General features: G+C 44.1%; 1 protein-coding gene across 3 annotated transcripts; it reads left to right on the top strand.

Annotated features, from left to right (window-relative positions):
• Positions 1-471: 471 nt before the first annotated feature.
• TMEM81 (transmembrane protein 81) lies at positions 472-2,104 on the top strand. Of its 3 annotated transcripts, none has more exons than XM_045015435.1 (2): positions 472-710; positions 1,024-2,104. In XM_045015435.1, exon 2 carries the CDS (start codon positions 1,205-1,207, stop codon positions 2,000-2,002), a length of 798 nt encoding a protein of 265 aa, XP_044871370.1. In that variant the 5' UTR covers positions 472-710; positions 1,024-1,204; the 3' UTR covers positions 2,003-2,104. The 3 variants fall into 3 exon arrangements, with proteins under 3 accessions (XP_044871370.1, XP_044871368.1, XP_044871369.1); XM_045015433.1 differs by having other exon boundaries at positions 1,021-2,104; XM_045015434.1 differs by having other exon boundaries at positions 1,005-2,104.
• The last annotated feature ends 10,260 nt before the right edge of the window (positions 2,105-12,364 follow it).

The raw sequence follows: 12,364 nt of genomic DNA, 5'->3' as shown, positions 1-12,364 counted from the left end.
GCCTGCACCAACACCCGTGTATCGTAAGTGGCGGTGCCCATTTTGGTAATGTATCAATTGGAACGTGAAAGTTGTGACTCTCCAACGGTCACTCAGTGAGTCAATAACAGTGTCCAGAATAGATCCTGGGTGTCAAATTCACAGCTAATATAAGTGGTATCTGAAATCAGTGCAGCTGCAGCCACCTCTGCTAGTGGTAAATTTAACCTTGGGCTCCTGACTCCCAGCCTTATGCACTAACGCTGACACTGTCAGTTCAAATGGGGCAGTCTGGCTTTACTAACTTCACTATTTTAAGGTGCTGTGACCGTTTTGGAGCTTTCTTCATCAAATAATCCATGTAAGATGCTTGCCTGGATGTGTGCGACGTTCTTCATGCCATCATCCTGCCTCATGGAAGGCTGGCTTATGACATCATAATTGTTTCACAGTAGCATGTGTTATGGAAACTTTAGAGACTTAATTGAGCCATGGAGGGAAGTGAAGAAGCAGGTCACCTCCCTGCAGATACAAAATGTCTGCTGTCCTATTTGACGGGAAAATAGCCAAGCATATAAGTGGTTATATTAAAATATTTACCAATTTGCCTTTTAACTCTTGATGTTCTGATGGCAATGAAGTCAAAAGCTTATCTTTGCGATCTTGGAGATTTGGGGAATGCTTTAAATTTCAGGGTACAAATATGTAAGACAGTACTCCTCACGTACATGGTAAGTACTATTTTCCTATTGTTTTGTTGGCATTGAGGTTTCAAGATTTTTATTATGGATTGTGTTTTATAGTTTGGGATTGGAGAAATTCTACTGGAATAACTTTTTTGCTCCAGAAGTTTTTTTATAATCATTTTTTTGGTTCTCCTTTCTGTTCCCTGAGAGTTTAAATTAAAATATTTTGTATCAAAGGGGGTTTCTTGTTGTTGCAGTTGAGTAGTTTAAAATGAGCTATGAAATGTCTGTTGTAGAAATAGGAACCCACGTGACGAATAATGACTAACCTATTAATAGGTTGCATTTTCTTTAGCAGCGTTTCACTTCAAGTCTTTGTTCTTGGAGGATTTCATGTATGTGGGGAATTAGTTCACGAAGATGCTGCAGCTGGAATTTCAGTATTACGTAGAATGAACACTTATGAAGAATGACTTGCACTTGTTGGACTACTAACTGCCAGTGGCTCAGAAGTGGCTTATAAAATTGACTATGCAGAGATGAAGACCTTGGAAAACAGCTTTATCTGTGGGACATTAGCTTTTGGTTTCTATCTGCCTTTGTTGGCAGCTTCCCTTGAGACAGTTACCATCCCAGAGCAGCTGAAGTCAGCAGTCGCTAAGGTCTTGGTCAGCACCACATCCTGCAGTGTCACCTGTGGCCTGGGCTTCAAGGTGGAGGAGATATGTCAGATTGATCCGCATGGGAAAAGGAGTCATTGTAACTTCCGCAGGTCAGACTGCCTGACCAACTGGATCTGTGGGTTACTCCATTTCACTGTCCCCATTGGCAAACCATTTAAGCTCAGCTGCCTGACCTCTGAGATGATTAGTGTTGGCAGCCAGGCCTTTATCTACACCTGGAGGCTTGCCAGAGGCATCATCACCACAGATGATCTGCTTTTCAAACCTTTCAAGACCCCAAGCTATGTCATCAAACTTTCCCCTGCCAAAGAATCTGATGCAGGGACTTACAGGTGTGATGTGCAGCTGATGAAGACATTCAAGCTTGTCAAGAGGATCTACTTTGGGCTTAGAGTGATCCCTAATGACTTAGTGAATCTGAACTTTCAAAAATCCTTGACTCTGGAACAGAAACTAGCAGCAAATGAAAAGGAAGGAAACCAACAGAATGGCACCAGCGTCGTAGTACAATGGCATCAGCAGTCTTGGCAAAGAAGGGCCTTGTTGGTGTTCCTGATAGGAATTGGAAGTGGGGTAGCAGGAGGTGTGTTGGTGGGCACAATTCTCTACTTTTTGCTGGAGGCTCGCAGGAAAAATAGAGCCACAGAGGAGTGAACTGCTTTTTAATGCGGTCTCTTCCGACAGAGGGCTTATTGCAATGCTTATACTGTCTTAGTGGCAGTATTTCAAACAGATGTAGGTGTGTGATTCTGATAAACTGAGATTTAACTATTAAAGCAAAAAAAAATCTCTCATGATGTGTTTGTTTTTAGTTTCATAAGTCTGTGGTAAGTCACCACAGGACTTAGGAGCCAGGAACACCTGAGTCTTAATGATAGCCCTGATGCAAACTTGGGCAAGTTACATAGAACCTACGTTTTCAAAAGGGTCCATTAATTTTGGGAGTCCAACCGATCCACCTAAGACTTGAACTTTAGGAGGGTACAGATGGTTGCAGATAGAGTAGACTGCTCGTTGCTCACCAGTTGCCATCCTGCTGCCTTCTGACTAGTTCAGAACAGTGTTTCTCTAACTAGTATTCATTCCACTACTGGCTTTTGCAACTAGTTTGCTGGGTTCCCTCTCCCTACTTTAATTGTACTGCAGTAGTGCATATACGTCCTGCCTGAGATTGGAGCTCCATTGTGCTAGATGCTGTGCAAACATGTAGGGAGACAATCGTAGGACTGGAAGGGACCTCGAGAGGTCTCATAGTACATAGTCCAGTCCCCTACACTCAAGGCAGGACTAAGTATTATGTAGACCATCCCTGACAGCTGTTCGTCTAACCCGCTCTTAAAAATCTCCAATGATGGAGATTCCACAACCTCCCTAGGCAATTTATTCCAGTGCTTAACTATTCTGACAGGAAATTTTTCCTAATGTCCAACCTAAACCGCCCTTGCTGCAGGTTAAGTCCACTGCTTCTTGTCCTAGCCTCAGAGGTTAATGAGAACAATTTTTCTCCCTTTGTAACAACCTTTTATGTAGTTGAAAACTGTTATATCCCCCATCAGTCTTCTCTCTCTCCAGACTAAACAAATCCTATTTTTTCAATCTTCCCTCCTAGGTCATGTCTTCTAGACCTTCAGTTCAGTCATTTTTGTGCATTGTCTACCTTATCGCACAGCCTCAATGACAAACTTCAGTGCTGGGTCTCCACTGCCTTCTCTATGGGTGTGTAGCGCTCTCCTCCCCACTGGACCTGGGACAGCTCTAAACCTCAGTCATGCAACAGTTTGGAGCCACTCAAGCTTCCTTTGCAGGCTAGAATGGGGAGGCTGCAAGCATTAGCTGGTGCAAGCATTAGCTGGCGCAACCACAATATTCGTCTAAGTTTGCACAGGTACCGGGATCCAACCACTTTAGAGTATGGATAAGCTCTTCTTCAGCCATTCAGAAACCAGTTTATTCTTAAGGATTTTTTTTTAAAGGATTCAGTGCTCTTATGAGTCTGCTGAAGTCACTTTCCCTCGTGTTGAGAGAATAAATCATGTAGCAATCAACAGTAGGGAACAGTGCTCCCACTGGCAGTGAGATCCACAGAGGTCTTTTCTCACTCTAGTCTCTGTCTCTGGTTTACTGTAACAATAGGGTTTACCGGGTCTTTCACTCTCTCTGCGAAACAAATTACGAAAGCAGAAAAACCTACAGTACATCTAATTCAGGGAAAAACTATGACAAGCTTTGACATTTGAAATGTATTATGCAAATCCCCACAGTTACTTCTTTACAAAAACATGATATTTTATGGCAGAGGGGGATGAATACAAAAGTAAACAAGTTCTCTGCAGAGCATCTTCTATAAAAGCCAGTATGAAATATTGTTTAAATACACAGGGCCAGGTCTTCAGCTGGTTGGAATTGGCACAGCTCCATTGACTTCTGTACCTTAATTGCTAGTCATTGAGAGTGTGCATGCTGCAACCTCTTTTGAAAAGTCAATTCTTTGATTATACGGTTATAATAAATGACTGGCCGTTACTACTTTGTTTCGGTTTCTGGAGCAAATTCCTACTTACTCCACAGATGTATTTGCAACAATGCTGCTTCAGTTTCAAGGACTTCTCAGAAAAATAGGGCTAAAACCCAAGCTCTGGAAAGTAAAAACTGTGTTACCATGCTTGGGGAATAAGTGTGAAGTTTCTTTAATGTACTTGCAGCATTTCCTCTCTTGTGCTGGCCCTGAAAACTGGCCTTGTGGGACTATATGGTAGGTCAAGGATTTATCCATAGTCCTCCAGGGTAGTGATGAAAGTAAGACCTGTGTATTGCTACCATTTGGCTATATAAATGAATGTAAATAGAGAAGAGGAGGAATTCAGGGTCACCACTGGGGGTGGACATGAGATGCAAATGAAGGCAAGGAAGACTTAGGCTGAGTACCAGGAAAACGTTTTTTTCTGTAATGTCCATATTGTGATTTAATCTCCCGGAAGAAGTCTCCAAATCCCCTCACTTAACTGAAAAATCAGTAGATAACATATTGTAGGGAGAAAAGTCCTGCACTGGCAGAAGGGAGAGGGAGACTAGGCACCTCTTCTGTATCTGTTTTCTAATAGTCCAGGGCTGTGCATGCACGCCAGTGTTACTGAGAATACAGTGTACTTTGTTGGCTTCCTGCAGGGGTTCAGAGGCATGTGGAGCTGGTCACAAACCTGTGATCCACATTTTGCTGAGCCCTGTTGGGTGTCCACTCTGGAAAAAGACATTGGAGCTCTACACTGTCGTGACTGACAACAAAGGGCTGTACATTGTCCTGCCATTTAGAGATTTGGTCCCATGGGCGAGAAGTTCCTGGATGGTGATCCAGTTGTCCAAGACTCTCCTACTTCTCTTCTTCATCAGCTTCTTCTGACTCAGCTCAATAATACTAAGATCTCTTCTGCCCTCAGTCCCTGTTCTGTCATCTTCCTTCAGCTGCTCCATCCGACTTTGCACCATGAACTCCTTTCTTTGTTTCTGCTGCTTGGACAAGAGCAAGTGTTGCCTCCTCTCAGCCTTGTTCCAGTACTTCCCAGTCTTCAGCTCGCTCAGGGCATCATCATCTGTTGTCATTCCACTGCGTTCCTCCATGATCCGTAGTGCCCTGTCCTTTAATAGTTGACTCTTGTGCTGTTTATTCAACAGTTGTCTGCTCCTTTTGCAGGTCAGGCTCCACCTGTTCCTCTCATCTAGTTTGCCCTGGATGCCTTTGCTGCATTGATGTGAGAGCATTGATGGACTAGGCTGGTCGCTTAAGCACTCTGCAGAGGCGACTTCCTGCACTAGGTTCATATAGCTCACGTAACGGTGTGCATGATACGGAATCACAAGTGCTTTTGGCCCAGTAGCAATGTTCGAATGTGTAAGAGAAACTGGTTCTGGTTCCTTCTGCCCTTCTGTTGATTTACTCACATTTGCTTGTTCTCGCACTCCATTCACTTCATTCTGAGGATGAAGTCCAGCTTTGTGGTTTGTCCCTTTTTCTTCGCTGGTTGGAGACTGTGCCATGAGCAGAGGACACTCTGCATGAGACTGGCCCAAAGGATACTTAGCAAGCCATTGGTCTTGCAGTGTGGATTGCTCAGACCCTTCCTCCTGAGCTCCTGAAGCATGTGGCGTTCCTTGGTCTGTATTAAGAGTCTTAAACAACTGATATTGGTGGCATTTTCTTTCCAAGATTTCTTGAAATCTCCTGTACTCTTCTGGGCTTACACCATAGAAGCTGGAATCACTTAACTCATCGTAGGTTAAGAACTCATCAGTAGCTAGCTCACTACTTGCAAGTGTCCCGCCAGAATGGTGATCTGCCTCCTCCCTCTTCTGGACATGGTGGTGTTCAGCATCCATATCAGGTCCTGAATTCTCATCCAGCTGGGCACTTCCATCAGTACAGCCAACCCCACTGTCCCAGTCGTGGGGGAGCAGAAATGTTTGCTCTCCTCCCTTTTCATCCTCCTCATCTTCCTCTTCTGTCTAAAAATGAACACAACACATCGTTTTTAGTTTTTCCTAATGCAGTTTTCCTACACAGCTATGCATGAGTCCCTAAGCCAGCTATCAGGAAATGGAAACACAGCACTCCGTAAGCTATTGCCGATGAATTGCAGTGCATTGCAGACTTCATGGGAGATGGAACATTTCCCATCTAATGCATTACATCAAAGGCAGATTATAATAACTGGGTGAATAGGGAAATACAGGATTAATGGAGTCTTGTAGCCAATTATATTTTAATTTGTCTCCTCACTCGCTTCCATGTTATCTTCCTTGCTTCTCACTGAGCAGAATATTGTTGAACTCTAGAGAGATGCTCTGAGGCATTTTTACTGAGACTTGCTTTGGATACATTTCTTTTCCCTTGAGGAAATACACTGCAGTGCGCACACATTCAAATCCTAGCTCTCTACACAGCTCTGCCAGTGCCTCTCAGTCCTAACCCACAACACCTTTCTATTTCAGGCATGGATCTCTATGGAGCAGAGGTTGACCAAACCATAAACCACAGCACGCTGGACAAATGTGATCAAATTTAATCCCTGCCTGAACCCAGGGCTTAGTACAGTCCTCCAGAAGTTCGAGTCTCACCCGTCACCCTCTTCAGTCCCCAAATTTTCTGTATAAATACATTTGGGCATGTGCTTACCAAGCTCAAGCAGATGCTGTAGTTATCTTTAGGGATAGTATAACAGCTGCTGAAGCTCAGCTCCTTTTGACGAACGAGGGCAAGTTCCTGAAAGAGAGAGACAGATTGTTACATGTACAGAGAACTGTAAGTCTGGTTTAGCAGCCCTGACTCAGGATAAGGCTGAGATGGCTGAATAAGATTGTCAGAGCCTGACTGCTCTAGTTCCCTTCCTCCTCAGTCTAGGGGAGGAGTCTGATTTGATTTCATTATTATTTAGTATTTGTATTAGCATAGTGCCTAGGAGCCCTAGTCTAGTCACGCTCCAGGACCCTGTTGTGCCCTCAAGTCTCTTTATGTACAAAGGCAAATACAAAGAGGGAGAAATGCTACCTCATAGTCCAACCCTTCTTCGTTTTCCACGTCGTGAGGTGCAGTCGTCAGGTAACCAGGTTCATTGTCACCATTCTGATCTTGGGGCAGCAAGTAATTGTAGCAGGACCTGCGGGGAGTGGCGAATAAAAGACAGACCATGATCCCCTAGGAGGATGGGTGTGGCCCAGGAATCGGAAAGCTTCCATTTTAAATGTCATACGCTGAGGCAGCAGTAGTGGCTTGCTCTTATGGTGTGATTGGCCAAAACTGAACAGGCAGGGCAAGAGCTGGATTGGGCTGTACTCAAGTTACAGGACGTCGCCCATTAGGAACCCGCTCAGGTTGACAGGAAATGAGTTGTCAGTCTGCGTAGGAAGCTTGCATTGTTGATACCCATGTGACGCGCACATCTCTCTGGCAGTAGCACTTTAGTAAAAGTGGGCTTTGTGTAAATCAGCACAGCATTTACTAAGCATAAAAGGATTCAGATGGGGAAATATTAGTCTTTCAGCAATCGGTAAAATAACCAGTGCTGGGCTGTCCCTTTTCTGGTGCTCACTGCTGGATCTTTAATCACAGGATAGTGCAGTTGTGGACCCAGCCAACCTTGTGGCATGGCTAGTACAGTGAGCTGGCCAAGCAAAGCAAGAGCAGCCTTTCCAAAGCGTTCACAAACTTGCTGAAGCACAGGGAGTCTAGAGTAAGATTCATATGTCTATTGCAAAGCTGTTCAGGGCAGGTCCAGAGGTGACAGATGGATAATTATCCCCTCTTTGCTTCATGGAAGACCCCCAAGCAAAACCATGCACTTACCTGCCAAGGAAGAGATTAAAACCCGATGGGGTGAAATCCTCCCTGTGTGGGCACTGCTCATCCCACCAGCTGGAGTCAGTCTGGGTTGCGGCATCGGATGTTTGGGGCGCTTTGCGGGAGGACTTCTCTCTCTGTACCTCCAGCGTGATTTGGTCGTCTGTGCTCTGGAGTAATTCTAGCGCCTCCTGCATGGTGGCATTGGAGATGTCTTTCCCGTTGACCTGGTGGAGGTTTATGAAATGAAATATTAAATTTCTACTTTAGCAAGTAATATTCTGTAAGTGACTCACGTTTCAAATTTGTCAGTAACAACCCGTCCTCCCTGCTGCTAGCCTGTACTGCTTTGAGACAGGGAACGGCCACTATTTCTGCTATGGCGTCACTATTCAGAATGCATCTGTTTCTAGGGGGCACAGAAATCTATCCCATTTTAAGAAGATCATCGAAGGTAAGGCTTTTAACAGCTGCTCTGTTCTACCACGGAAGTAGCAAATTAAGTGATCCCTATGTATCTGTAAAATGCTTTTGGGATCACTCTGAAAATATCCTAACAATAAGAATAAGGGTTTGTCTGCCCACAGTCTTGCACTGATTTAGTTAAACTGGTGAAAATCCTTTTTGGACACTGTGCTTTTCAAAACAGGCTTCTTTTGATTTCGCTTCAGTCTGTTCCTAATTGACTTAAACAAAACTGCAGTAGGCCTGTTTCAAACTGAGTTAAACATGTCCACACACCAGCAGCCTTTTGCAATGATTTAACATGACATCTCCAATTAAACCAGCACAACTCTGCATATGCACAAGTCCTTAGATTCCTCTTTCTCACTTTCCCCAGAATTCTTAGCATCCAACGCACTGTTCTGCTCTTGTCATGGTTTTTGACGTGCAGCATTTTCAACAGGGATCCGAGTGTCCTTAGCGTTGTTAAAACTCCATAGAGGCTGCTTGCTTGCTTGCACTTGTACTCACAAGTGCAATCCAAAGCCCTGCTGTGATGATTGCCTTTGCCACTGATGCCTGTAACACACATTCCAGGACGTACAAAGGTCTCTCGCCCACCCTTTTTCTCACATGCAATGAACAAGAAGGCAGATCTTTAATGGAAAGGAACGAGGGGGGCTTTGTAACTCAGATTCCATCTGTAAAGTCTCCTGCCACAATGGGAGATGGTTGCTGCCAGCAATGCCATTGCATGAGCTTGGCTTTTCACAATGCACTGTGCATCAACAGAAGGAACGGTGAGTCCAACACTGGTCATATTTGGGACATGCTGTCTCAAAGAGTCGGGGCAAACTCATGCGCAAGTTGGAAGCTAACAGTTAAACCGGCAAATAATTTGCTATCTCATCTGGACAGGTCTCCCTGCGCTTTGTAACCTAAATACAGAGCTTAGGTGCTATGGTGATGGTGACTTTAGAAATGCTGATAGAGATTACCTTGAGGGGACAGATCAAACCATTGTCTCCTTCCCAGGTTGAGGAGGTGTCACGGTGGGAAAGGGAGAATAATGGCACTTTGCCTCTCAATAGCAACTGAATGTCTCAATTGCTTTACAAAGGCGTTCTCCCCATTTTAGAGATGGAATAACTGAGGCCTTGGTATGTGAAAGCCAATATTTTCCAAAAGTGTCCACTAATTGTGGGTACCCAGATTTGGGCATGCTGGTTCTGATTTTTCAGATGGGATGAGTCTACGGTTCACCTTGAGCAGCCAGTATGTTAATTGCAACTTGCCCTGTCTCACTAGAGATCTAAAACATGTTAGTTAAAATATGTTGGCTAACATAGTCTCGCAGACTTGCTGGGAGAAAGATCTCAAAGTCTGTACTGAGGTGGAGGTGTAGTCTGATCTCCCTGAACAGATCCAAAGTGGATGAAGTTCTGGAGGATGCTGGCACTGTCTAATCTTTATCTAATCCTCTCTTCCTGCCATGCATGTGTATCATGCCCATTCATACAAGCAGACCATCCCAGCTCTACATGGCTGCACTGCAGGAGAAAAAATGTTTTCTGCCCCTAACTTATAGTGCACTAAAAAAAATCCTCTTTCCCATTGTTATCTAAATCCCTTTCCCCTGCTGATGCCATCTGTCTCTCACACATGCACAGGCATAGCTGGGTGAGCTGCTGCTGTCTAAACTCAAGTCTTATGTGGATTCTTGGCAGGAGGCCCTTTGTAGCACAAATGTCAGGTCCCTGCCAATGGTCCTGATAATTAGGAAACAATTATCTTTGCCCATTCTAAAATCAGCCAGATTGCATGCAGGAAGGAAGTCAAATTTGCTAATGGCATTACCGTGTGCATAACAGAGTAATGGGGCAGAGACAGCTGTTTAAATCACTGTTTGCTATTGAAGTTTATCTACATTGAATAACCAGATTGCTTTAACTTCTGGAATTCTGATGGTGGTAAAGAGGAAAATAAACCCCATAGGCTCCTTATAGAGCAGAGATGTGGCTGGTTAAGGTCCCTGTTCCCTGAGTGCTGAGCTTTCTGAGGTCACTGCTGATCCTTCTCTGTTTGTCACTCCAGTACTTCACTCATTTCAACTAAGGTCATCAAAGGGAAGAAAATACTGTGACAAATCTGTGGCCATCTAGGGTTTTATGGATCCCTCTGCCCCTGCACATCATAGCTGCTCAGAACTTCCAGGAGGCAGTGGGGATAGAATTGGCTCTTCTCAAAAAAAACATAAGCTTCTACCACTTGAGCCTAAGGAGAATCTCTGTTGTCCATTTACAGAATTTGACACAGATGAGCAGTTATGATTTCATCCAGTAGAGGGCAGTGGTATATGATGCAATATTCTATAGATATCGATTTTTGTATTCTAAGTGGTAAAGAGGGTGTTTTACACTATCTCTTGATTTTGGTTCTCCTGAACCACAAAAATTGAGTAATTCATCTGATTAGCAGAGAAATTGATTGGGTGTTTTTATGTGCTTGGTACCTACCACAAGAGCTCTTGTTCTTTCACTTGTTCCTGCATTGTGTGTTTTACCTTGCGCACTCCCCTCAACTGCTGGAATAAATGAAACAATCCAGCTTGAAGAGAACGGCACTTGTGTGTTGCATCTCTTCAGACATCTCAAAGCACGTTACAAAAGAATCATGAATACTGTGCGGATGCTACTAGGTACTCAATCGACAGCTCATTGACAGCCTTGAGGACTGATTGTGCAAACCCTTAGCTCCCAGGGAGCCATGGGGGAAAGTGTGACATATGCTCTCGAGTGCCTGAAGTACTCATGAATACATAGACTGTCAATTGGCTATGGTGCATATATGTGTACCCCTGCCCTTTAGGGGAAAGGACCATAACTGCCCAGTTGTGTGTCACAGGCCCTCTCCTGATACTGAAGATTCTCTTTTCACTCAAGTAGTAGGGGCCTGGACTCTTCGAAAAGCAGGGGATTGGTTTAGTCTCTGCTGCCCTCAGTGCCAAATGGCAAAGGTATATGGTGGAGAAATCAGTTGGGAGGCTTGCAGGGCCTAGTCTGGTACGTTGGAACTTGTTTTAGAGAGGGGGAGAGAATGTTGGCTGGTGAGGATGCTCAGATAATTGGAGTTAGGCAAATCGGAACATCTTAACTAGCATGAGTACACTGGGGTAGCTATTACAGTTGTAGCATTTGCCAGCACTTTCCCCTTATACTTAGAAAAGGAAATAACCATCTGAAATATCTATTATTACAAAGTGCCTATACATTTCTTCCACTTAGTTCAATTTTTAATTTTGCTCCTCTGATTTGATCACGGTCTCTGGAATCAAATAATATGACACTAAACAACCCAACTTCCACCTTTTACTTGGATTGCTCCGGGTCTGATTTTGCTCCCATCAATTTCAGTGGGAGTTTTTGCATGTGGCTTTAATGAGTGCAGGCTCAGGCTCCTACACAGACATTACTGCAGAGCTCAACTGCATCCACAGAAAGCTGCCACTCAGCTTCTACGTAGACACCAAAATAAATGGCCAGATTCTCAAACATTGAGTGCTGAGCTCTTTTGAAAACTTGCCCCCCCCCCCCCCGTTATGGGTGCTGGGCCCTTGAAAATCTGGCCCTGAGCTCTCTTGAAAACCTAGCTAAACGTGAATAAGGAGGCAAAAACTAGAAGTTAAAAAACAAGAAACAAAAAAGCCCTGGAGGAAAAATCTCAAGACCCATGTGATGTTTTTAAAATGCCATTCACCACTGTTAATAATATAAGCACTGCCATGTGATGTGCACACTGGTGTCCACAGAGATAAGGAGATCAAGTGCTAATGTTTTAATAGGAGTTTTTTGGGAAACTGCAACATCTGATCACTTATTTCAGCCTCGGTGATAGAAATGCACTTGGCTAAAATAAGAGGAAAGGTCCCTCTATATTGTTGGCGTGAAGCATCATCAGTGTAGAGAGCAGATTTGACCATCTGTTGCACCGCTTGGCATAAGGATTTACTTATATGGAAACAAAAGATAATTTCTCTGTACCTTAATTCGGTCCCCAGAGGAGAAGAGAAAGATCATGTTCGAGATGCCACTTTTTCTTGGGGCTGTTGTTGTTGTTGGCTTTGAAGATTCTGCAAGTCCTTGTTCAGTTCTTTCCCTCTGTCTCTGCCCCAAACTTTTGAGTTCACTCAAGTGAGCAATGGTCTCATTCTTTCTCTGTGTCTTACATTTAAAAGGGCTGCACTT

Source organism: Mauremys mutica, chromosome 4 (genome assembly GCF_020497125.1).
Source record: "Mauremys mutica isolate MM-2020 ecotype Southern chromosome 4, ASM2049712v1, whole genome shotgun sequence".
In the NCBI taxonomy this organism is placed as follows: Eukaryota; Metazoa; Chordata; order Testudines; family Geoemydidae; genus Mauremys; species Mauremys mutica.
This window is presented reverse-complemented; position numbering and strand designations above follow the sequence as displayed.

Bases quoted from the DNA above. Each gene is read 5' to 3' on its own strand.
- TMEM81 (XM_045015435.1), top strand. From the start codon at position 1,205: ATGAAGACCTTGGAAAACAGCTTTATCTGTGGGACATTAGCTTTTGGT.